This window comes from Pollachius pollachius (assembly GCF_949987615.1).
Source record: "Pollachius pollachius genome assembly, chromosome: 9".
Lineage (NCBI taxonomy): Eukaryota > Metazoa > Chordata > Actinopteri > Gadiformes > Gadidae > Pollachius > Pollachius pollachius.
In genome coordinates, this window is record NC_136942.1 from 8,352,864 (window position 1) to 8,379,606 (window position 26,743).

The 26,743-nt window shown below is 46.8% G+C and overlaps 1 protein-coding gene across 2 annotated transcripts in view; it reads right to left on the reverse strand.

The window, feature by feature from the left end:
* Positions 1-801: 801 nt before the first annotated feature.
* znf469 (zinc finger protein 469) overlaps positions 802-26,743 on the reverse strand; it is a 48,395-nt gene continuing 22,453 nt past the window's right edge. For both annotated transcript variants that reach the window (XM_079743480.1, XM_079743479.1), the window contains exon 2: positions 802-14,080. In XM_079743480.1, coding sequence (XP_079599606.1) covers positions 1,948-13,890 — 11,943 coding nt within the window. In that variant the 5' untranslated portion in view covers positions 13,891-14,080 and the 3' untranslated portion in view covers positions 802-1,947. The remainder of the gene's footprint in view (positions 14,081-26,743) is intronic.

Below are 26,743 nucleotides of genomic sequence, written 5' to 3' on the forward strand. Positions count from 1 at the left end.
TATCTGATTGTTTCTTTTTTACTCTTGTATTTTATGGCAGTTGTAAAATATTTGACTGTCTACAAAAGCGCTACACAAATAAAACCTTTCATTTTTTTGTATTACCATTATTTCCTGTCTGTGTTTGCCTTCCTCTACCGTCTAAAATATAAATGACCCCTGCTCTGTTTCGCCCCCCAGGTCTCCTATATCATCGAGGTGTGAAAACACTGCTCCATCGCATCGCTGCTGGTCCTGCTGTACTCATGCCGCTCTGTCTGCTATGGCTTTTTATTCCTATGTGATGTTGAACCATGCTCACATGGAAACAGAAGCCATTTTAGACACCGTGAGAGAACCACATGACAGAGAAGCTCCTTCACCCACAACATGTCAGCTCTCAATGCTTTCCCCCGTGCTAACAACGATCCAGCCGTGCTCATCTTGACGATGTGTTCGCTTATTGAAGCGCTGAAGATCAACTTGTTGTGTGTGTACTTGGTTCTGGCTTGAGACACACCGGCCTGTCCTGCTGCGGACGTTTAACTGACGACAATTAGGCCAGCTTGCCATGCTTTGTGTTTTTACAAGAGAATGCTTTGTTTTTTAATGACGATAGGAGGATTCATTAAGAACAATAATGATTGAACCGATTTGAAGCATAATAAATCGAGAGCCAAGTCGAGGTCAACGTGACAAGCAGCCAGCCTTTGTTGTACAAATTAATGTGGGAGTTCGGAACGTGTGTGAAGCAAAGCATCAAGAAGGAAGACACGAAGCAGGAGCCACCCATACAGATCTTTATTAGCCAACTTGAAAAGGGGCACTTGGTGAACCACTTGACAGCCTGCAGGCATTGCATTTCCCTTTCTGCTTGCTCTTTGTCTCTTATGCACATTATTAAAATAAATCTTTGACATGAAGCATTACACCAGAAAATAAACTACCTACATTATTATACAATATAAGATACAGTATGAACAGGATACAGCACCTTTTCTGTGGTCTAGCAAATACATGAGGGTTGATTAAAAAGTTGGAGTACGGACACGGATGAGAGTGTGATTTTTGTGTGTGACGGTATCAGTGCGTTGGATGAACTCCTAATACAGGATGAAGGGCCGCGTACGGGCCCTTGGATGCACCTGAGTTCATACCAAAGATAACCTTTATGTTTGTTTCCTATCAGCCAACACTTGGACTGCTGGGAGGCTACACAGTATCGTTACCATTTAGAAGAAACTAGAGAACCAGCTGGATTACTGTCACCGCTACAGAGAAACAGTTGGATTGCTGTAATCACAAAAGGTTCTTGTGTTCCTTGCTGAGGACATTGGCATTCACATTACCATACAAAACGTACATGTTGCAGCACCATGTTATGCATACAAACAGCTAATAGAATGAATCGATGTAGTCAATGTAGTACAGTAAAGCAAAATGCAAAAGGAGAAACATGTTCTGCTTGATATCTTTGTATAAGCATGTTGAAAAACCAAAACAAAAAAAGGTGCAGCAACAAAAGTTCTAGATTAGTTTAACTCTTATGCGGTACTTTTACAGAATAAGACAATAAACTCTTAAAATTTTGTGAATGCAAAACTTGCATCTCTTGAAAAAATATAATGTATTTTCAAGTATTATTTTTTTCTTTCCTTTAGGTGTATGGATGAAATATAATCTCTGAAATGGAAATTGTCCAAAAAAAAATGAAATAGCAGATAAACAAATTCATGATAGCCCAACAAGCATCGTTGACTAAAAGTTAATCAGTCCTCACATTTGTAAATTTGTGTTTGTAATAAAAAAAACACCTTTCAAAAGAAGACATAAAGTGACTATACAAGTATTAAGAATTTCATTTCACAGAAAAGAGCTGTGCAATCTCATTCACCATAATGAATTGTCATAATAATTTGTAACTGCAAACAATGCAGTCTCCTTTTCACAGATCCCACAGCCCACCCCTCAGTTCATTGATTCCGATGTGTCCTTTCTTAAAGGAATCTTAAAGCTAGTGAGTTTTTGGCCAAATAGTTGGCTCAGGAGGTGGTTCTGAGACTCTGCGGTCCGGTAGGAATGGCTTTCCATCGACCTGACTCCCATCTTTGGCCGAGGCTTATTCAGGGAATTGTTCTTAGGAGTCGATGATCCCTTAGATACTGGAGACTGCAAACAACGTCCTAAAGTTCCCTTTTTCGCTTTGCAATCCCCATTCACATGGGCTACAATCTCTGCTTTCTTTGATAGGCAGTTGTCAAGCAAGCCCCTCTTGGCCTGCAAACCCAGATTGGACGTTTTGCTCTTGGAGATAATCTTGTTGCTCACAACATCGTCCCTGACTGAAGAAAGCACTGCATAATCGCTCAAGCCCTCTGGTTTCTTTTGCGATGAAGGGCTCTCGCTCTTGTTGAGACGAAACTTCTTTTTTGTCTTTGCGTCAACATCAAGATTCTCACGCGTGGCAGGAGAGCAGATTCTCTGCGAGCTACAGGGAGACTTCATCTCTTTCCTTTTCTTTTGCTGTCTCAGAGACTCCCTGTCCTCGATTAAGTCTGAGCCATTTGATGACCCCTTGATGGTCTGAGTTGGTTCCGGTGGCCTTGTCGTGCTGGTTCTACAGCCTTCGTTGGTTTTCATCAGGGACGCTTTGTCTTTCGTCGGACTGCTTGCTTGCGGCTCAGTACTGTTTGATAGAGTGTCCTGCTTCCCGTCATTGCTGCCGTTAGGCTTGTATGATTCTTTCCCCTGGCTATCGTCTCTCTGTTGATCTATGTGAGACTTTTCTGAGGTCTGGTTGTTTACTACAGATGGATTTCTTGTTGAACCTGGCAAATCCTCGCTGGATGCGACCGAACCCCTACTCTCTGATGCTTTCTCCCTGGTGCCGTCTGTGCCGCTGTCAGCTGAGGTGGGCTTTTCTCTCACCCGCTCTTGTCCAACATCACTGTTCTCTTTAGAGGCTAACCGCCGAGATGTTGCCTCTGCCGGGATACCCACCACATCGTCCTCCTCCTCCTTAACATCACATAATTCAGAAGCGGGTCTTTCACAACCCTCTTTCACTGGCAGCGCTGGCAACATGCTGGGATATCTTTCCTCTTTTTGGGGTGATTCAGATGCTGATGATTCATTGTGAAAGGAACATTGATCGAGTTCCCCAAAGGGGTCTGGATATTCCTCAGCATCGTCCTCCGTTTTAACACTCGTACTCTGTGGGTCATTGCGATAGACGTTGGTGCTCGTCTGTGTGGAGTCGTCAGCCACGGTTACGTTTGATTTTGAAGACGGCGTTTCAGAGCTGGGGTTCAAGTGCAGGGAGCCAACGCTGGCTATCCCACTGTCTGAGCTGTTTTCTTGCATACAGTCGCTCATGATTTTCCTCTTCTTGCCTGGGGGGAAGTCTGACGTCACGTCGTCTTTACAGGTAGCCGCTTTCACAGGTCTAAGCACCCCTTTGAACTTGAAAATCTTGTTTCCCCCCAACAGATGTTTTTCCATGTGACGGTCAAACTGCTCCTTTTTAGAAAAGGTGTAGTTGCATGTGCTGCAAATGAAGGATTTCTTGATCACGTGCATGACATCAGCACAGAGCTCACAGGTGTAGAGGGTTGTATGTTTTGACTCCAAGTCTTCCATCTCCTCGTGCACCGTCTTTAGGTGGTCTTTTAGTTCTTGGGCCTCCTGGTATGAAACTGGACATTTGTGACAAAGGAAGATCTTCTCCAAGTTGTGAACCACCAGATGCCTCTGGAGCTTGAATGGCTTAGGGAACTGTTTCCCGCAGTGATGGCAGTCTCTGGAGGGATCTTTGCAGTTAGGATGCATCTCAACATTTTTAGGCGTGTCTGTTTTGTGGAGGACCTCGACTGGCTTCTCACTGGTTCCGTTATTGTTTTTACTTTTCTGAACTTTGGGTTCCACTCTCTCTGCAGCAGCAGTCTTCCCCTCCCCAACCGGCATTTCAGGAACTGCTTGTTTCTCCTGAGCCTTTTGGACTTTGGTGGATTCTTTGTTGACTTTGGAGGGCCGGTGTTGCATGATGGAGGTGATGAAGTTCTTCACGGCCGTCTCCTGCATGAGGGTGCCTGGAATACCTAACAACGACCCCTGTGTTTGGCCCTTCCGGGCAAACTGGGTGGCATGCTCGCGCAAGTGTTCATTGTACATCCAGACATCTGATATCTCTTTCAGGCACATCCCACATGTCCAGATGCCCGCTTTGTTCTTCGCATGTTTCTCTCTCAAGTGGTCTCTCAGTTGCTCCCTGGAGCTGAACTTACGTTGGACACACATATAGCAGGTGGGAGGCGGGGAGGGGTTGTGCGAGAGCTTATGGAAGTTCAGCTCACCCAGTGTTAGGAACCAGGTGAAGCACACCTTGCACTTGTACTCCTTTTCCTTCACCTTTATGCTGCCGTCCTGACGCTTCCTGCCTCTGCGTTCTGTTGGTTTCTTGGATTTCTCTGGGTCTTTGTTCTCTGGGTCAAGTGCTGCTATGGGAGGACCCACTGTGATGTCTTTACTAGACTCAAAGAACTGGATCTCAGGCAGCTGAAATGTGGTCTTGATATTCTGAATGTCAATGCTGTGGAAATTGGGAACATTGTCTGTGACACTTGGTTCTGGAGGCTGGGGGGCATGAGGAGGCTTCACAGAGCATTGTGTGGTCTGCACATCTTCTTTGGATTTGATTGGGTCAGAAGATACCTTTTGCTCAGCAGGTAGACTTTTATTGTCACTCAAGCTGCTCCTTTCCACTAAGGATTTATCAATAGAGCCTTCGATTGGACTTAAGTGGTTGCTGACAGGCTGCTCGTGATTGTCAGGGATTTTTTCATGATCACTGACACTTTGATTGATTTCTGACGCCGTCTTGGCATCCCCCTTCAAGGAGCTGTTGTGGCACATATTCAACATGATGGCATCATCAATAGATATTGTCTCATATTCACAGTGGTTGCTTTGACTGTTGTTCAATGTTTTGTCAGTTTGATTGTCAGCGCATTGGTCTTGAGAAGGAGGGCAGTCTTGTAGCGTATGTGAATCAGGGGAGAGCTTCTGTCTTTTGTTCTTCTTGCTGTAAACTCGAGGGGGCTTTTTCCTCTTTGTGTCCTCGTCTCTGGGGAAGAGCTGTGAAAATGTGGCGTCGTCGTCGAGAAAACCTTTAACCGGGGCGGAGAGAGGGTCATCTGCTTCCTCTGAAGGAGCTCTTATTTTCTCACATTCTATCTTGACTGACACTGTTTGAAGTACTTCCTGTGCAACTTTTTTCTCTGGGACTTCTTTCTTTTCTTCAACCACATCTACATTCACACTTAGTTCACAAGATTCTTCAGTAGTCTCCTTGTGTGGAGATCCACAATCCTCTCTAATGTCCTTACATGATTCTTCTCCATTGACCGTCTCTTTCAAACTTCTGCATTCCAGCCCGTCAGTGTCAGTTTTATTTAGCTTTACTTTGCTTATTTCATTTGGAAGATTTGCATATTTTGTGGGGTTTTTGGTTAGGCTATCCAAGCCACAGTTTGAGGCAACACAGTTTGGAAACTCTTGAGTTTCAGTAATTGTCTTGTTTAGCAGATTGTTTATTTTTACTTGGGCTTCAGATGACTCAGAGAGCTCTTGAATTCCACGGTTTTGGAATTCAGGAGTTATCGCTTGTAGAATGTCTGTTTTCAATATTTTCAGAAGCTCATCTGAGAAAGAGTCTTTCTGGTCGCTTACTTCACTGTTTTTGTTCTTCCTGGCTTTGTAAATTTTCTTTACCTTTGTAGACAGGGAAGGCTTATGGTTGGTTATTTCATCTGCTGCCAGTGTAACATCTGACTCCGGTGCCTTATGCTCTATGATCATATCTGACTCTGACGCATTCGATGGGATTACAGCATCACTTATCTCAGTATTGAGACTTTTAAACAGTCCATATAATTTGTTCTGAAAGCACTGTTTTGAATTATCTTTGAGGCGCTTCTCGGTAGTTGATGGTGGTTTGGAACTGAGAATATTCCTCTGATGATTTGGAATGTCCAGGATAATGTTTTTGTCTGCTTTGACTGAATGTTTCATTGCCTTGTGTCTTTTTAACCCTGGGACTGTCCTGAAGCACATGGAACAGATGTCACAGAGTGCTTTCCCCTGTTGCATGTTGCTCCTCTCATCTGCCCTTTTTGGCGAGGCATCCCCTTGTAGATGCTTGACTATGGGTATTTGAAGTTTGTTCTCTGTTGCTAGTTGTTTTTGTAAAGCATCCACCTTTTCACAGATGATCAGGGGCTTCAAGGCGAACAAGCCATCCGATGTGTCTTCTCTGTGGTATTTTGTTGCGGTTTCTTGCACACATAGAGCGCTATCATCACCCGATCCAGCTTGACTCATGACGTCGACGTTGACAGGATCAATGGATTTGACGGTGTTATGGTTAACCTCCACAGTTGTATTGACATCGCACAAGGAATCTGTGCATTTATTGTGAGGGGGAAAATCCAATGCAATGCAAGGATATTTTAGACATTGGCTGTCATCGCTGCCCTGAGGTTCGTCTGGTAAATTCAGTTGAGCTGGTGAATCTGTCTTTGATGGCTCTTCTGTTTCTTCGTCTGGTGTGTTTTTGATGAACATCAGTGCTGGGTCAATGCTGAGCTCACACGGTTCACAAATCTTTCTGGGACTCTGGACCACCTCTTTATTCTCTGCATCATTCTCTGGTGATATAGGGATGTAGTCATAATGCTTGAGCTGTGGGGGGTCATTTGAGATGCAATTATAGTCCAGGGGGCTGAGTCTAAAATCATACAAAGTGTCGTCCTTCTTTGTAACATCATCTGATGCCTTGGGTGGCTCTGCCACGGTATGCGGCGGAAGTGGTTCGGCAGCGCTGGTTTCCTCGCTCAACGTTTTACACCCATTAATCCCAAGATCCAAATGAGGGGGACTAATTAAAGTATACCCCATCTCTGCTGCTGTGGTCAACGGCTGGTCGATGTCCTCCGCCTCATCGATGAGTTCAGTTTCCCCTTTGCTTCTTGGGAATGGTGAAGAAGGTGTGTTTGGAAGTGGTTTTTGCTCGATGGTTGTACTGTCACAATTGCTTTGTGACTGACATGTAATCTCTTGCATTTCCAAATTTTCCAAGGATGGTACCGGAGAAATTGGAATGACGGGAAGATTGGCAGGTGAAGCAGGATATGAGGTACATTGATTATGTTCTGCATCCATATTCCTGCTGCAGGGTGAACTTTTGAGGCTTGCCACGAGATGTTCTTGTGGAAGTTGTGCCCCGCTGTCTTCAACATTCGGAAGCTTTTCTACTTGCTCCTGAATTCTGTTGGACTGAACACCCGATTTAGTTTGTGGTGAATTCACTTTACAATAATCTGGACCCTTCTGGATCTCGCTAGACTGTGGCTGCATCATTAACATACTACTTTCTCCCTTGGTGGTTGGAGCTTCTGGGCTGTTTCTACCCTGGCATTCTACGTTGGTCTCCATCAGTATTGGGCTGTAAAGTTTTTCTGTGGTCACTACCTCCAGGGGACTTTCGGCTGCAAGAACAGCACTGTACATCTCGGTCTGGCTGTAGTTTTGATGGGCAACATGACCAACAAAATCCTCTTGTGTTGTGACGCTATCCTCTTGTAGATTTTCTGAAGTATCCACTCCCTGTTGGTCAGCAAAGGGTGAATACAGATGAGCACTGTCAGCATGGAACTCAGAAGCCCTCTGTAGCAAGCTTGTTTCCTTCACATCCTCTATATTCTCACTCAGCTCTTTTTCGGCATCAGCAGCATTGTCTGCTGAGGGGGAATGGGCATCTGAGTCACTAGTGATTCCCTTAACTGCCTCTTCTTCCTCCTCTTGACTGTCTATGGCGGAGTGTTTGTCATCGTCCATATTGCTTTTGAAGAGTTTATTTAGATTGTCCAATGCATTACTATTTGCACAAGTCCCCTGCACCACATCGGAACCCTCCATCTCTCCTGAACCATAGGCAGACTCCATGGTGTTGCTCTCAAGCGTAATATCTTTCTGAAGGGATACATCATCTATGTTGGCCCCATTATTATTGCTCTCTAAGGGTTCACTTGACTGCAGCACAATCGGGCGGTTTCCATCAGCAATGGGCTCAGTGGTGTTGGACAGAGACAGAGACTGTGACTCATTCAGAATGAATTCAATAGCCTGTTTTTGCTCAATGATATTTGGAGATAATAATATATTGTCCGTCTCTGTAATGACTTCCCCCTCGCTGTGATCTTCTCTGTCTATTGCATCAGATGCTTGACATTCAATTTCTGGATCAAGTTGGCTTTTGCGTGGGCTGACATTCATCTCCTGTTTTTCCGATATAATGGATTCTTCTTTGAAAATAGAGTCTGAAATCACCTCCAGGCTTTTAATAAGGTTCTCTGTGTATCTTTTCTCTTCCAAAATTTCTTCCTTTGTTTCTGTAAGAGTTTTTTCTTTGTCACTGTTTGTGTGTTCAGCTGTGTGCTCGCTGATTTGTAACAATGCTGATTCATTCTGTGTTGAATGTACACTTGTACCCATATCCGTCACCTCGTCTTCCCTTTCGCTGAAATGTTCAAGAGGCCCCGGCTCATTGTGTGTCGGAGTCTGTGTATTTTGGTCCACCTCAATCAGGTCAAACTGGAACGGACTGGACCACGGTAGAACCTGGTCGGTAAAATGTTCGGATGAGAGACTGCTGACCGGCACGCTCAAGGATTGCACAGGACAGTGAATATCCAGACCGGTGCCATCATTGTCAGAATCATCGATCAGCCGGAGGGGAGAGAACTTGCTCATTTGCAGATGTTTTCGGGTGTTTTCGGGGAGCAGTGCCGGACTCTGTATCTTCGTCGTCTGTAGCTGGTTCTCAAGTTCACTCACAATTCTCTTAATCTCGAGCTCGTCCTCTGACGCACAGCTGTTTAGATTTGCACTGTAGTCCATGATTTTGTCTGGCAGAGACAAAGGAACGTGATTAAAATCAGATTTATTTTCATTGGATTTCACAGTGTCTCCCTTGTACTGAGAAATCTCCTCTGGTAGCACTGGACTGACATCCACCATAAGGCTCCACTCTCGTTGTTCCAAAAAGGGAGAGAAAGAGGAATCAAAAGCTTCCTTCTTATCAAGTGTGTTTTCTATTGAGCTGAACCCCTCTTTCTGCAAAGGGATGTCTGAATAAAGACTGTTATCAAACCCTGCCACTGTCAGGTCCCCAAACACAGATGATGTGTCAAACGACAGTGGGGACTTCATGAGTCCGTTGTCCTGATCAAGAGGATAAGGCATGAGGTGAGATGTGTCTTTTTGTAGTAATGAATCGTGGCTTTCGGTTGGAGAGAGGCACACGTCATCCATGAAGGAACTGCAAAGAGATGGAGGCTTGGGGGCAAAGTCCTTCTCTAATGCAACAGCATCTTCCTCCTTGCAGACATCCTCACTGTGCTTATCAAAAAAGTCAGTGTTTGTCAACTTTGCTTGTGTTGCCTCGTGCCCCAGGCTATCGCTTCTTTTGCATGTTGCTATTCCCTTTGAGCCTCTCTCCTTCTCATGATTCAAATCCTCTTTGTTGACAGTGACAGATTGCGGTGAGTCAAGCTGTAGTTGCTCAATATGAGCATGACAAGATTGGGCCGTCAAGCCATCTTTGTGAAGAGTTTCGTCTGTTCCCTGTGATGTGTTCACGTCATAACTAAATGTGCCGATTTCTCTGCTATGTGACTCTGACTTCGATATCATAAGTGGATTTTTACATTTCTCATGGTTCTTGAGTGCATTATTTGCTTTGGATGATAATGACGACGTATCAGCAATATCTGGGCTTGAGTGAGGGCTCTTGAGGGTCTTTGAACCGTCTTTGACAGAAGAATGACCAGACTGATCTGCATTCTCCATTTTGGAAGATTTAGTGAAGGACAGTGCTGCAGATGTCTGGGTCTCGTCGTACGACTTGTGTGGCGACAATCCCCTCTGCTCCGGAAACTCTTTCGTCTGCATCTCCGTCCTCTTCTCACAGTCTGAGTCGGTGCGGTCAGTGCTTTTGGGACTGCTGACGCTGTCGCTAGAAACGCTCACAGATGTACTGAGGTCACTGCTGGTGGAGGACCTGCTGTCCCGCCTCCTGACCTTCTGGTGGGAACCATACTTCTCAGGTTGGAGGGAAACCAATTCACTCTTCTTCACTTCAAAGCATTCTTTGGACTCATGTCTCCATGCGGCCTGTTCCCTCTCCCCCCTAGCCCTCCATTTGCTCTCCTTAGTGTACGTGTATTTACACCGACTGCTTTGGCTGAGACGGCCCTGGGTCGCAATCTTCACAGGTTCACACTCGTCATCTGCGTCCGACACATAATCATACTCTCCAAAGGCTGGGTTCTGCACGCTGGGAGTGACTTTGTCCATGACGAGAGAGAACTGAAGGTTTTTGGTTCCTTTAACGTGGAGCTTATGAAGCTTGTTTTTCTGTTGAACTATCTTGTGAATAAGCTCCTTGCTCCAAGTGCCACCACTGCTTCTTTTTCGCTTATTCTCTTTGACGGCTTTGGTTGTTTGTGGGGATGTTTGGGTCACAGTGGATGGCTGGGATTGTGTTTGTGTGGATGCTCTGGATACCGAGCTGTCCTGAAAACCTTTAAGACCGCAACGCTCAGCAAACTTGCTGCTGAGGACTAATCGGGGAGCGCGAAAATCCTCACTTGAAAACAGTTTACTAGCATCTGTTTCTTTAATATCTCTTTCCCTCAACAGCTCCTGAGGGGAGATTTGCGATTGTTTAGGAGAGGTCTCTTTCTTTATGATCATTTTCTCATCTTTCTCCATATTCAGAGACATTTTCTCAAATTTGATCTCTGTATACTTGTCTGTTTCGTGTTTATCATTGGAGTCATGCAGATATTTTGATTCTGTCGAATTCCTGTCCTCTTTTATAGTTCTGCTTTTACAGTCAGTGGCAATGGACTCTTTGTTTTTTAAAGATTGTTTGTTCGAAGTTGTTTTGATAGTGGTAAGATCATCGTCAGCAAATGCATCAATAAAACTGCTGTCTATCTCTGCATTATCTGACTGATATCCCAGTCCATTTAACGCTTCTGTAATTAAACTGTCTAGCTTAGCATCCTCCATTTCCAACTCAGGAAGAGGGACAGGTAGATTGCCAGATCCAGAGAACAAACTGAGTTTGAGTTGATCCTCCTTGTGATCGCCTTTTGTTTCACCGTCACACATCAGCTCTCCATTTTTATTAAGGCCCAAAAGAGATAGATGAAGATCCGATGGACATCTCGGTATGGATGTGTTAGCACCATGTGTCTGAACCTTTGACGGGTCTGCGTGAAACTTTCTGCCATCTTCCATCTTGGATATGTCTTTGAGGTCAATGTGTGAGAAAGAATGCTGAGAGCAATACTGTTTATGACCCAAGAACGAGGCCAGGTTGTTGAAATTCTGATCACACTGCTTACACGTCAGCACCACATCTAACTGGTCCAGATTAGCCGTTGCTAAGGAAGTGGCGAGCAGCTGATGCGCTGAGTATGGCGGCGGTGGTTGATGATGTTCCAGTCCAAAGCTGTCCATGAAACTCTTGTTTCCATCCATATTATTTTTAGGGTTCACACCGTTGTGCAGGTAGCTCAGCATGTCGTCTTTTCCTCTGTCCGACCCATAAGGCATATTTCGGGGGACTTCAGCGTGGAAATGATGAGAATTGTTTCCCAAGTGGTCTGAGGGCAACTGTGTCTTGGTCTGGTGCTGGTGATAAAATGTTGGAGGGACACCTGTCTTCGACATCGGGCCATCCTCTGAGCTATTGTTAACAGGACTGGTGGATGCTGGAGAGAGCGAGGAGCAGGTGCTGCTGGAAGTGGGGTTATGCACTGGTGACAGCAGAGGAGAAGGCAAAGGGGATTCATACGGGGACACCATCATACGGCCCACAGGGGCTACCTGTAATGGTGGATAGCTATAGTTACGGGACGGTTTATTTTTTGAATCACAGACCTGTGCGTGGTTTGCCTCTGCTTTGTAATTTGGCATGGCATTGCTGCTGCCATGTTTAATAGCATCTGATCTTTGGTTTGAAAAAACATCGTTTGTTTTATTGTTTTGAAAGGAGTTAGGAGTTTTCGTGGGGCCATTCTTATGGGATTTACAATCATCCTGCCAGTCAGAGGGAGAAACCATGTACGCCAGTTTTTGGTTATTAAGTTGCCTCGACAGCTCTATTTTGTTCTGGCTTGCAGTGATAGAAGTTTGCCGTAGCTGTTGCCAGGGCATGATGCCATTTTTTGACGAATTGGGCCTTTGGTCTTGGAACTGAAACTTTTCATTCATATCAGCAAATGGGATCGTTTGTTGCTCAACTGATAAATATGTTGAGTGTGGTATTCTGTTATGTACCTTGTTGTTGATTTTTTTATCAAAAGGCCCTGATCCCAAGTGAATGTTATTGTGTGAAGAGCTTTGATAAGTTTTGTTTGCAAAGTGTAATTGGCTACTTGGACCTTGTGAATTACTTCTTGAATGATGCACGCTTCCTTGAATGAGTGCTCTCTGGTTGGCACCTGTGTCTTTTGGGTGTCCATTACTCTTACCCCCAGGATCAATAGCCAGGTCCCCATTATTTGCCTGTCCAAAATCCTCTGTGCTCTTTTGTAGGGCGTTTTTCCCCTGTTCAGGGTGCTGTGTGCTGGAGCCGGAGCTGTCGCTACTAGTGGAGTCCTCGCTCTGACTCCTGGGACAGAGCAGAGATGATGCTGCCCCCGTTGGAACTGGGGTGTACTGCGACGAAAGTGGGGTTGGGTAACAGGTACGCTCCTCCTGCTGTGGATCCTTACAGAACTGAGTGTTACTCGAAGGTAGTTCCCCTCCCATTGCGAAGGAAAAAGAGGTGTGGTTCACGTGTGCAGAAACATGTGAAGAGTCTGTGAAGTCTTGTGACTGAGAGTTCTGTTCACAAGGGAAAGGGCTGGCGCTGGAGTCTTCCAGAAACTGGTATCCATACTGAAACGGAGCAGATGCAAAGACACCCGCCTTGTTGACCTCAGAGAGAGTTGTCGATTTTTGGGACGAAATCCCATAGTTAGCACCATTAAAAATTCTCTCTGGAGACGGCCATGCATTGGAGCAACTCAGTTGAAAATCTGCCAGGAGCTGCTGGCTGCTGGGCTGTGCACCGATGTTCTCCATTGCGGCCGACTGCTGCTGCTGGGTCATGGCTGAATGCTGATGGGCGGAGGTACCACCTGTGGAGGTCGGTGTCTGTGAGGTATAGCTTGGGGAGGTAAGGTTGGGAGAAGCCTCCTGGAAGCACCGGTTGTAGCTCAGGTCTTCTTGGTGCAGCTCGGCCTCTCTCTCCGGGATGCTGGGGACGTGGAACCTGTAGCTCCCGGAGACCGGCCCACGGCTGGCCTCCAGCTTCTTGGGCGGGGAGACCTTCTGCTGCGGGTAGGCGATGCCAATGGTGGGGTTGGAGCGTGGGTTGGTGATGCTCAGTCGGTACAGCTGTTGAGGGTTACCTCGCTCGGACTTCCCTGAACGCTTGGCCTTGTCTCGACTGCGGCCTTTCCCGCTTGGCGACTGGGGGCTGCTCTTGCTGCTGGGCCAAGTCCTGTCAGTGGAACATTTGGGTCTGTTCTGCAGGGACCTGAAGTCAATCTTCCCAGCCTTTTGTGGTCGTATGACAGCCTCTCGTTGCTGAGTACAATCCCTCTCCTTCTCTAGTTTGTCGGTCTTGGCCCCTCTGCCGTCGGGCCTGGCCTCGTTACCAGTGCTTGGAAAGTGCGCCAATGAGTGTTTTTTGGTTTTGTCACTGTGCTTCTCCAGCGAGGTCCCGGCATCCTGCAGTTTGGACTCTGCGTCCAGCTCTTTGACAGCATGGGAATGCTGAGCCTCTCCTGCCATGGTGCACAGGGCACTCTGTGAAGGCCTGGTCCTCGGAGGCGTTATCTGGGGTGCAGAACCATGGTCCTCTGGATCGTAGAAATCAGTATAGCTCCAGTGGCAGGTACCGCAGGGAGGGGGGCTGCTTGGTGCTGGATCAGCTCTTCACCTTACTCGTGAACCACAGACCTGGCGTCAGGATCCAGGAGACCTGGGGACACAGAGAAAGGAGGGTTAGAGGATGATTGATATATATACAGTATATATATATTTTTTATTTTTATTTTTAATTCCTTCCTTTTCGTTTGTTTGCATTAAGTGTCATTACACCACTGAGTCTACCATGTAAGAATGGAAAATGTAAATGACAACAGCCAATCAAAAAACTAAATAAATAAAGTATTCTGACGTCTTAAATAAGCATGGCAGCTTAAAATATATATTTAAAAAAAAATACAAAATCTATACAACCACAATCAATCAATACATTGAGACAACTGAGATGGCACAGTTCAAGTGATTGATAATAGTCTGTCTAGGATGACAGGTATCAATTTGAATCATCCCCAGTATTTACCAGTAGAGGGCACTATTGTCATAGCTTAGCAGCAAAAATCAGACAAAGAACCAGTTTAATCGCTGCAGAGTCAACATTCATTCTGCTGCTCAAGAGAGGTTTTTCATCTGGCATCAAAACCACAAATGCCAACTATGACAAGACTTGTCAATCCCAGAGATTGTATTGTTTCCATGCCATATTTGGTCATGGTAACTCTGAAGTACACTCCAATAATATACAAGAATTACTGTGAAAATCCTCTCCATAAACATTCTGACAAAGAGACCAGTTTGCTCTAAAACTGACAGAGCTATACCTCAGTACTAATGACGAGATCCAATCAACAGAAGGATCCAAACAGCCATGCCAACAAATGAATCACACACACACACACACACACACACACACACACACACACATGCATAACACGCACACAGCCACAAACACACACACACACACACACACACACACACACACACACACACACACACACACACACACACACACACACACACACACACACACACACACACACACACACACACACACACACACACACAATGCTGCGGACAGGGACACAATGCTGCAGTGTTCTGATGCTGCAGTGGGCTCCATGTTTACATCATGGGTGAATATCAGGGCTTAGTCAGCCAGCTATTAGACAGAGAGAGCGGCCTGGCGTCTGACATGAGCTTCCTTTCCCTAAACCACCCAGGACACTCCCGTTCTGGTCCTGGTTTACTTTGGCCCTGATCAGCATTGCTTTCCTTGAGGTCGGGACAAGACGCATCACCGAATGCCCTTCCTGGTACAATGGGCAGAATTCATATTCCTACGCCGCTTTTCCCAGCTGTCACACGTAGGCCAACGTTTTGAATTGGTGGCATTTGTGAGTAATGATTTGTCTTACGTCTCCAGCTCCGACACTGGATGTGACTTTTCCATGAGACGTACTGAGATCAAATACAACCACTTGGGAATACATGGATTATTAGGGTTACTTTATAGGAGTTGGAAGAAGAGATTCCCTTTTTAAAACTCTTGTTCGAATGACTTGTTTTTGTGTTATTTTACTACTTACTTTACTAAACTGTAAATCTTTACAGTTTAAATAAAGAAATGTGTCAAATTAATAGACTGACCAGCTAAGTCGTATTTGCATTGGGACCGTAAAGCATGTATTAAAATGCCACCCCATGCAGATTGAGATTTCAGGTACACTATATCAACCTTAGAAGCAGGCCTGTGGTTCAACACAATACTCAGAGAGAGAGAGAGAGAGAGAGAGAGAGAGAGAGAGAGAGAGAGAGAGAGAGGAGAGAGAGAAGAGAGAGAGTGCGCAAAGAGGACAAAATTCCAACCCTGTCCCCCCTTACTATTAACTAAACATAAATACTGTACCCATCCACCTTCTCACACACTCACACACACAAACATACATACCCACACAAACCCACACACACACACACACACACACACACACACACACACACACACACACACACACACACACACACACACACACACACACACACACACACACACAGACACACACACACACACACACACAGCCTTGCCCTGTAGGCTGCAGGGCAAGGATCTGAGCAGCTGTCTCTCTGTAATTACACCTCACTGACAAAAGAGAGATGTGGGCGTGTTTGCTGACTTTCAATGTCTCTCACTTTCACTGTCCCTCACTCTGGGTGAAGTTTGGATCATCCAAGACGTCCTGCAAAGCACGGAGGAGCTGCTTCTGCATTCCTTTTTTTTATTGATTCATTATTCTCTGAATTTAGCAGAGAGAGAGAGAGAGAGTGATCTATACTGTGCGATAGATAGATATATGACAGAGGACGAGCAGCACACCTACATTCCTTGCTCAGAGGTTTCAGCACCAGTACTATGACAACATGCAACTCAAGAAAAACAAACTCCAATCATAAAAGAGGGCCCACATTAAAAGGCCTGTCAGGCCGAAGGGAAGGGCGAGATTGAAACAGAGGTAAGTGCAGGCTAGGTGTAGTGAGGTGTTGATGGCTTTACATTGTAAATGCACAGGGTCACCATGGAGTCTCAACATGCTTGGAGAAGGTATTCTGCTGTGCGAACAATGGGAGAAGAGGTGAGAAGACATTAGTCTATCGCAAAGGAAGTGCTTGACCTTATAAGGGACGCCGTGATTGAAGGAAATGGTGAGGTACTTGGGACAGGTTGAACCAGGAAGTTAAACTCCCAGACACGTTTAGGATCCTCCCATGCACGGGCCTACTATGAGCGCTGCTTTCACTATCGACTAGTGATGGGGAGCTTGGATATTTTTGCGAAGGTTGAGGAGGGATGTTGGAGGTGGTGGTGGAGGACGGATGGGGAGGCGGTGGGGGTGGAGTTGGAGGTGGTGGTGGAGGAGGTTGTGGTGAAGGAGGGATGATGGAGGAGGGATGGTGGAGGTGGAGGAGGGATGTTGGAGGTGGTGGTGGAGGAGGTTGTGGTGAAGGAGGGATGATGGAGGAGGGATGGTGGAGGTGGAGGAGGGATGTTGGAGGTGGTGGTGGAGGAGGTGGAGGTGGAGGTGGAGGAGGGCCGGGGAGTTGGAGGTGGCAGTGGAGGAAGGATGGTAGAGGTGGGGGTGGAGGTGGAGGAGGGGTGGTCCGGGACTACCGACTGGGTTAAGGCCTGGCTGTGAAAAGTTGCATCCTGCCTCTACCGCTCCACAGAATTTGAAACGACGGAAACTCCTTCTGTCTTCGCCTCGCAGACACCGATTGTGAATGATTGCGGGTCGTGTAGCGCGCAAAGACCCGGGATCATCCATCACGGATCAGCGCGGCGGACGATGCACGCCACGCCCACAACAAAGACGGCAGCGCAAGGATCACAGGAGCCTTCCAGAAATAGCACCTGGCTCCGACCTGTCAGCACACAGATGCACAAAGAGACTGGGGAGCGGGAGAAAACAGCCTGCTTTACCTCATGGCCTTCTGCCTTGATCGTATCCACTACCAGCCTCCCTCCCAAGCTAAAAAAATGACTTCACACAGACCCTAAACATATCAGTCGTCTGGCGTCTTTGATACGGCCCGACCTTTTCTATCTTGAAAGGGGGGAGGAAAATGCTTTGGGGATTTGGAATAAGGTTAGTTTCTGTGGTGGAGACTTGAGAATTGTTAACTCTGCAAAAGTTGATATCAGACCCTCTGGGGCTGGTCTGAATTTTTTTTCCATAAAGTGCATATTGGTGAGTTTTTACAAGTCAATTAGGGCAGCCTGTGTGTGTTCTGGAAGTCTGTAGGCCGGACGGGCAGCAGTACAACATATGGCTGCTTCCCACTGCTGAGGGTTGATGAATTGGTGTGTTTGCGGTATACGCTTGTGTAAGCAGTAATTTATGCATATGCATGTGTGTGTGTGGTATAGAATCAGTGTGTGTCTGTGTGTTTGTGCATGTGTGAGTGCGGTTTGGTATCGGTGTATGTGTGTGTGTATGTGTTTGTGTGCGTGTGTGTGCATGGGTGAGTGTGTGTCAACTGCCTTTTAATTGCTGATTACTGACATTTATCTTCATGGTGAGAGGAAGTGGCCAAAGAAGAATTCATGGGTAAAAATGTTTATTTCCTGAGAGCCGTTTCTCTGCTGGTGAGGTGTGCAATGCGGGATAGCAGCAATACGCTACTAAAACTCTCTCAATCCATCACATTAGTGTCTTAAGACAATAATTGTCCCCCACTCCCCCCTTCATAATGAGATCCACATTTCCCACCTCTTCTGTAAGCAAGGGGCTGGTTTGTAATTTGTGTTCATGTGGCTACTAGACATTATCCCAGATTACTACAGCAGCTTATAGACCAGTATGCCCTAATGAATCTATACCATACACAACAATTTAGAGAGCCGGAAATACTTCCACAGAGGCCATGTGCCCTGGGTGACATCCTACTCAGCTTAAAGCAAGAACAATGGCACTACTTGAAGAGGAAGAATCAGCTCCTTCACATAAAGGCTGTCTTTATAACATCTGTTTATACGCCGGTAAACATTATACACGCACACCTCCCCCCGACACCACCACCATAAGTATCCTTTTCCAGATGATGTTGACTGTTAGGTCTAGCAGTGACTGTAGCTACAACAAAAATATAGAGGAGAGGGGAGGAGAAGAGTGGAGGGGAGGGGAGGGGAGAGGAGAGGAGAGGAGAGGAGCAGAGAGGAGAGGAGTGGAGAAGAGAGGAGAATAGAGGAGAGGCGGGATGTTAGAGGAGGCAATAGGGCAAGAGAAGAAAGATGAGGGGAGAAAGAGAGAATATGGAGGAGGTTGGAAAGAAGATGATATAGAGAGGAAAGGAAGGAAGAGAGAATAAAGGAGATTGGAGGACAGGAGAGAGGAGAGAGGATTGAGTGCCGAACACGAAAAGACAAACCACTAGATCTTCGACTGTTACGAAGACAGCGTTGAGGCCTATGCGACCACGCTCAGACACTGGCGAATTTGTGAGAGAATGTCATTCAGTCTGGGGGAGAGGCCAGACCAGGACAGAGAGTAGGTAGGCAGCTCGGCTGGACCCATCCCTGGAGCCTGGCTCCCGGCTCTGGGGCGGCGGCCAAGAGCTCGGTCAGCGAGCAGGCCTGCTCGCCGGCTGTATTTTTGGAAACAGCCATTATCCACGCAGTTTGGCCTTTAGATCTCCAGCCTGAGACCAGGAGGAGAGCTATGTCAACAATGTGTGGAGAAGGGTTTGGACAAACACTGTGTGACGTGTGATACGATCACCATGCATCTGTGTGTGTGTGTGTGTGTGTGTGTGTGTGTGTGTGTGTGTGTGTGTTGTGCGTGTGTGTTTTTGTCTGTGTGTGTATGTGTGTGCGTCTGTGTGTGTATGAGTGTGTGTGTCTATGTCTGTATGCCTATGAGTGTATGTCTGTGTGTCTATATGTATGTGTGTGTGTGTGTGTGCGTGTGTGCATGTGTGTGTGTATGCCTATGAGTGTATTCCTGTGTTTGTATATGTGTGTGTGTTTGTGTGTTTATGCCTATGTATGTGTGTGTGTGTATGTATATGTATCTGTGTGTGTGTATCTGTAAGCCTCTGTCAGTGTGTATGTGTGTGTGTGCTTAGTCTGTATGCCTCTGTCTGTGTCTATATGTATATGTGTGTGTGTGCTTAGTCTGTATGCCTCTGTCTGTGTCTATATGTATATGTGTGTGTGTGCTTAGTCTGTATGCCTCTGTCTGTGTCTACATGTATATGTGTGTGTGTTCGTGCATGGCGGTGTAGGACGGGCTCCCAGTCTCTTTGTAGAAGGTTCTGTTAACACGGCGTTGGCCCAGCGGCCTACGCCAGTCGCTGTGTTTTGGTTTGTAATTTAGCTCTCACAGAATAATAATTAAAGGAATCGCTCTTGCGTTAACTCTGGGGACGTTTTGTGTCAGAATACGTGATGGATGTCAGGGTGGGGCAGGGGGGCGTTGGGGGGTACGACATCAGAGCGATGCAGATGAAGCAGGAAGCGACGCGGACCGTAGCCTGCTTGTTTTCCTCCTCCCGCGTCGCCCCCACCAGCCCCACCCTAACCAGCGGCGGTTAGCTGCACAAGCCTGAGGGTGTGTGTGCGAGCGTGTGTGTGTGTGTGTGTCTGTCTCTAAGGGGGGTTCTGGTGTGTAATTCCAGAAGCTGCCCCCCCCCCCCTCCCCTCACCGCCCCCCACCCGAGTTCCCTCTCTCGCAGACTAGTTTTATTTTTCTTCTAACCACCGGCTTGTGGACTCTCTTCTGTTTCCATATTGCCGACCACAGCATTCCACAAACATGATGGAATCTTTGTTTTTAAAGACCTCGCTTCTTTTTCTCTCCCTCTTTTTTGGCCCAATTTCCTTAATCGCTCCGTGCATGGCCGCGGAATCGCACTTCAGTAGCACGGCAAGAAACAAGAAAATTTAGTTTGATATATGGATTCAGGAGGGAGCGGATATGAGTGGAAAGCTAAGGTAGACAGCATTTCCTGGCCACCCTATATGCTTAGTTTAAATTAACTCTTTTAGGCGTATGATTACGTTTATCTCCTTTTTTTTCCTCCTACACATCAATATTTGTCATCCTCGTTCCTGCCGGGGTTGAGGGATTTGGTTGCTGCTGAAAGAACCGGGAGCTGTTTTTATTAAATGAAAAAGGAACTTTTAAGGGAGTAGGTGAAAGGAGACAGACGTTTACTGCAGAGAGAACCCTGCCTAACCTCTGCCTTAATTGCTGTGGAGAAGTGGTTATACCCGACGGTTTCATTTTGAGTGTATCAAATCAAAAAACGTTTTTTATGATTGCCCATGGCAAATAGACATTTAATTTATACTCTAAGCCAAAAGGCCCAGCCCGCGGCTCGTATGAAGACATTAAAAACGTGAGTTGTGCTCAATCAACTTTTTCATTGGGCGCCCACACACACTTGAGACTAAGTGCGGCGGGCTGACAAAACACGACGGCTGAGTAGGCGGCGAAGGCGTTGGAGCCGTGATCTCCGGTGAGGGTCGTTTTACCGGTCCTTTATTGGTGGACACAATATTGATTGGATCGGCTGTAAGGCAGCAGACGCCCAGGTTAGGAAATGCAGACACATTTATATTTAGGGAATATAGCAGTCGCCTTGATCCAAAGCGACTTACAATAAGTACATTTGTCACAAGAAAGGGAAACAATAAATCGCTGTCGGTACAGAAAGGATATCCATAGAAACACTGACTAGGATAAGATGCTCCACAATGCTAAGTACTTTTCTTAGGTGCAAGGACGTACCACATTCAATAAGCGTGTACATTAAGTGCCAGTACGGACAACATACAATAGGTGCGTACATTAAGTGCCAGGATGTACCTCATACAATAACTGAGTAAGAGGGGTGTGTGTGGGGGGTAAGGGGGGAGGCAGACACCTTGAGTGACAGCGCCTGCTCAGTGTATCGGACCTACGTTGGTCACAGGTAAACCTTTAAACGTCATTACATTATAACGAGGGACCGTCGTTTCGGAAACCTCCATTATTAACATAGAAATAATCACACACACCGCACACATGCACACATGCCTGCACACACGTACTCAGAGCTTGGCAGACCGCTGCGCGTAGCTGCACACATACGAACACAATGTTTTCCCGTTAGCCCCTACAGCCGGCAGAAGTTCTTGTGTGAGTAGGGAAGTAGGGAACAGCCCCCCCATGGATCAATCCTAATTTAAAGTGTGTTTCAGAGGAAGACTCCTATTTGTATAGGAAGTTCGTGCTCCGCTCCATTAAGGTTAACATATCCTCCTCTCTCTCTCCGAGCGAGCCGCCTCCGCGAACAAGGCCGGACTTAAAGAGACATGGGTCTCAACATGGGAGTCAGTGGCCCCCAGCAAACGTTCAACTGACCCCAGGCCCATCACGCATGAATGATGGGGGTTCCTCTTAGAAGCCTGCACCCACACACACACACACACACACACACACACACACACACACACACACACACACACACACACACACACACACACACACACACACACACACACACACACACACACACACACACACAGGGCCAGAGGGACATGTGTTCCGCTAATCAGGTGAAGTCTGGCATTTAGTGTGTGGACATTGGAACTTATTCATACAGCAGTTGATGAGTTCATGGTTAGTAGGGATTTAGTGTTTATACGGTCGTAATTTCAAATAATTTATAAGCAAAAGTGCCCTTCTGGAAACAAAGTGAACGGATACGTTTGAACAAAAGTGAGGCCTGCACAGTGGAAGCGTTACACAGTGCAGGTAAGAATATTGGCAGCATGTTTTCACTCCTGTCTTATATCTGCTATCATATTCAGTTCAGTTTCCATTGCTTTGTGTGACCAGAAAATTGCTCAATAGTGGTTTCACATGCAGCAGCAGCAGAGTAAGGATTTCGTTTAAGGCCGTCAGACATTATTAAATTACCTGTGTCGCTCTCTGTTGGCTAAAGAAAACCTGCTAGCATTAGGGACTGGAGGCTCTTCCGTGCGTTCTGCCTGAATGTGACAAGCCCGATTGACGGAGCGTATCTCATGTCGTGACAACAAGCTCATTGCTTGTTTACAGAGCACACGACACAACAGAAAAAAAACGATACACAGCAGAAGCAACTGATACATCTACTCATAGAGGTACTACATGTCATGTCCAAATAAAACACGTCAATTCTGGTGAATACAGAGTCACAGTGATCCTGTCGAGTCTTTAGATGTATTTACTGCATACACACACACACACACGCATGCGCACACACACACACACACACACACACACACACACACACACACACACACACACACACACACACCTGTGAAGGACTCTTTGATGTGTGTTTCTGTTTGCGATCAGGAGAACGCATGCTGAGGTTGTTGTTGTTTCAGGTTTCTGTGAATGAATAAATGCAGCATGACTGGTTCATTTACACACTCTTTTAGATGTAGCCACGCATGTGTGTGTGTGTGTGTGTGTGTGTGTGTGTGTGCGTGTGTACTGTAGATGTCTGTGTTTTCACAGTTCATACCAGTCAACAGCGAACCAGCCATTTGATTCACGAGTGTGTGTTATTTACACACAGAGCAGCTCAGAGTGAACTGAATGCTCCTCAGTTCACTTATGAAGCGCACAATGAGACGTTTCCATCAATGAATCATAATCATTACTCATGGCAACACTGGCGTACAGACAACCATAAAGTATAGCAGATGTATGAAGAGCAAGTGAGGTTACATAATACCAAAGGAAACCTCTTCAATGAAACCCACAAGAGAGTAAGCTGAAGAAACCTTCCAGGTGTATTATAAATTTGTTTTACTTCGGAAATATATTGTTTTACTTCGGAAAACAATATCCAAAATTGAACGGGCAGCCTCACAGGCGATCCCCTCCGTTCTCTCCATTCAGTCACAGAAATAATCCGCCATCTTTCTGCGAGGTGAGAGGACTGGATGTGCCTAGGAAAAGAGAAAATAAAATCTCCAGCAGAACAGTTGCTGCTTTCCCAGGGCCGGTACAGCAGCAGACCCAAAAAAGAACTTCCATTATATTTATTTCTGTTGCTCTGTTGCGTTTCGTTGCCAATTTGAATCAACGGCAAAATCTGCAGTTTCGTTTTCCAATGGCGGCGGAGGAGGAATTCCAGGCATAGCGTGTGTGAGTCGCCCCTGCTCCACCACTTCTGTCCAATTTCAAACCTATTCTGGTCCCCGTGAAACAGTGCGGAGACGGAGCTGTCCAAATGACCTAATTATGACTGGGCTGGTCTGGGGACTTGTGCGTCGGGGAATGACATGGTATTAAAAGAGGAGCAGTAGTTTGTCGCCTGTGTTTTTTCAACAGTGTGATTCACAGTGTTTATGTTGAGACGGGGACTGGGGTCTCATCTCTGTCTGTGTTAGTGCTATGTCTATGTGAGTAGTCTTTAGGGCAAAGCCGTGGGCCCTGTCTGTGTCTGTGTGTGTCTCTCTGTTGAGGATTCAGGGCACGGCCATGCCCTGAACTGGGCGGAACTTCAGACGTTTTTCCCTGCTGCTAAGCGGTCTGCCTTGAGCCGCAGGCTATGACCATATCACTTCATCACACTTTTATCTACGTCTGGGAACCACAGACTGCAAACATCTCAGAAACACATTCAGTGGGTCTTCCTTAGCAACAGACGTTGACGTTGCCAGCTACTGTCCCGAAGAGACCACCCCAACACCCCCAGGTCTGTCTGTGTCCGTGCACGGGAAAAGCACAACACACATAAACACACACACGAGCGCAAACACACACACGCAGGTACACCGTGCACCTAAACACATAAACACACGCGCACACACACACACACAAGGGCAGACACACACACATGCACCCAGGCACACCCACGGGAAGACACACAAGCACACACAAGTCTTGTCTACATTTGGTTTTCCACATCCTGGTTCACCTCAGTAGGCGAGCTACCGCTAAAGTTACGCTTGGAAACAATAACATGAATCCCTTTAAACAAAAGTCTCCTTCACAGCCGCCCTGCGTAGGGTCTCATTTAGAACCGTTTCACCCGGATTCTAACTTTGTCCTTTTATAGTGTTTGTTTACGGTGTGGTATTTGGCTCTCTCACAGCCACTTTTTGGTAATGGATTTGGAAACAGCCAGGACAATTAAATCACAGTGAAGGGGGGAAGATGGACCAGTGGACATGCTTTGCATTCTTGCCTCGTGCTTTAAATGTGAGTGCGTGTGGACAACTACCTTATCCCCCGCCCCCCTCTCTCTTTCTCTCTCACTCTCTCTCTCGCTCTCTCTCTCTCTCTTCAGCTGCAGCTGCACTAATGATCGTTAAATACCTGGCGGGGGGGGGGGGGGAGGGGGGGGGCTGAGTTGGGACAGATGACCTTGGGCAGGTCGGGGGTCTGAAATGAGACACAACAGAGCGCGGCAAAATTGACCCGTCCGACAATTATGTCACCTGGGAGTCAGGAGGGAAACAGGATGTGGAGCAGGAGAGGGGGTTGATGGGGGGGGGGGGGGGGGCATATGAGGAAGTGGAAAGGAAGCTCCCAGGTTCTCTGCCTGCCAATAGACTCGCGCCTGGGATGAGATCAGAGAGGGCGCGTTCTCCACAGGAGAACGGTCCAACTGTTTTCCCTCTGCCAATGCGCAATTAAAAGACATTTTTTCCCCTCTACTTTTCTGATCATTTGCTTCCCCGCCTTACTTTCTCTATCATAATAAGCGTCACTCCGCCGTCGTTAGCACGGCATCAAACATCATCGTCTCAGACGTTTCCAGTCGCTCCATAGACAGCTTCAACCCGAGCGCCTCATTCACAGTAGAGCAGCAGCACTCCCGAGTCCACCCCATGCTGCTGTATAGAATCCACTTGTGTCTCACACAAACGCCGTCCTTGGCTGCGCTACACTCACTCCCTGGTTGCTCTTTGACGCTCTTTATCCTTTCCCGTCGTTCTCTCTATTCTTCTTGCCCTCCTCCCCTCGCGCGGGACGGCCTGGGCGCGAGGCAGGAGGACTGCCTGGGGTGTCGCTGTGCCGAAAGCGACGAGCGCTCTGCCCCTTTGAAAAGAGGCTCTGTGCTGTCTGCGGATCACCTTACACGACCACTTCCTGCTTCCTACCGGCCCGATCTTCACAGGCAGCTCTGTGTACCAAAGCCAGAAAAAAAACGTCAAACACTGGGGTTCAGTCTGCCCCATGAGCACAGGACCTTATTCATCTTCCCTCTTCATATCCATGACCTCTTCCTTATTAGCGTCATTACGATGGCTTTTGTTCTAAAGGTTTCACATATGCCCCGTTTTCAGAGCCATGAACACCAACCAATTCTCTCCACTGCTGTTTGAGAAGGTACTTCTCAAGAGTACTGAGGTGAGGTGTGTGTGGCTTATGTCTGACTGGACAACACCAGTGCGGCATGTAGAAGTAGAGCGGGCTGGTAACCGTAAAGTTGCTTGTGCGATCCCCTGCTTCTCCTAGCTAGAGTGTCAAGGTGTCCCTGAGCAAGACACCACAGGCAAACTGCTCCTGACGGGCTGGCTGTCGCCTTGCATGGTTGACACCGCCGTCAGTGTGTGAATGTGTGCATGAATGGGTGGATGTTAAGCGATATTGTACAGTGATTTGAGTGGCAACTGGTTAGAAAAGCACTGTATAAATACAGTCCATTTACCTCCCTCATCTACTTTGTTATAAGAGGAAGAAACCGAAGGATCAAAGGTCAAATGCAGACAACAAAAAAGCAAAAGAGTTACAGAGACGCTCAGTCAACAAATGCTGAGAAGAAAACTGAACCCCTCCTCTGCTCTTCTGAATCGAGGTGCGGTGAGAGAGAGTGCCAATACAGAAGCTGGGGTCCTTCTTTGTGGGGGAGGAGGGACTCAGTATTGGGAAGGTGTTGGGAGGTGTGTGGCTATTCCTGGAATGCTCCCCTTGAGCCATCTGGGTTTAACCGCAGTGCAGGAGAGAGAGAGGGGGTGGGTGGTGGAGGGCGAGCACGTATTGAGCTGGGAATATTTTGCAGAGGGTCAGTCCCTCCGCCGGCCGGGGGTGCTCAGGGTATTTAAGATTCTTGGGGAAACGGCAAAGTGGGCAAATAAGTCTCAAGACAAACAAAGCAGGGGACATTAATGACGAGTCTGGCATGGGCTTGGATGTTTTTGCTTTCAGGAGTAGCTAAACAACACGAGCTGCAGTCTCAGGTTTTCACTACTGTCCTTGTAGTGCCTGACTACGGCATGGCCATTGGACCCCGGCCTTGTTTTTCTACTTCTAACACATTAAAACAGCACCTGATA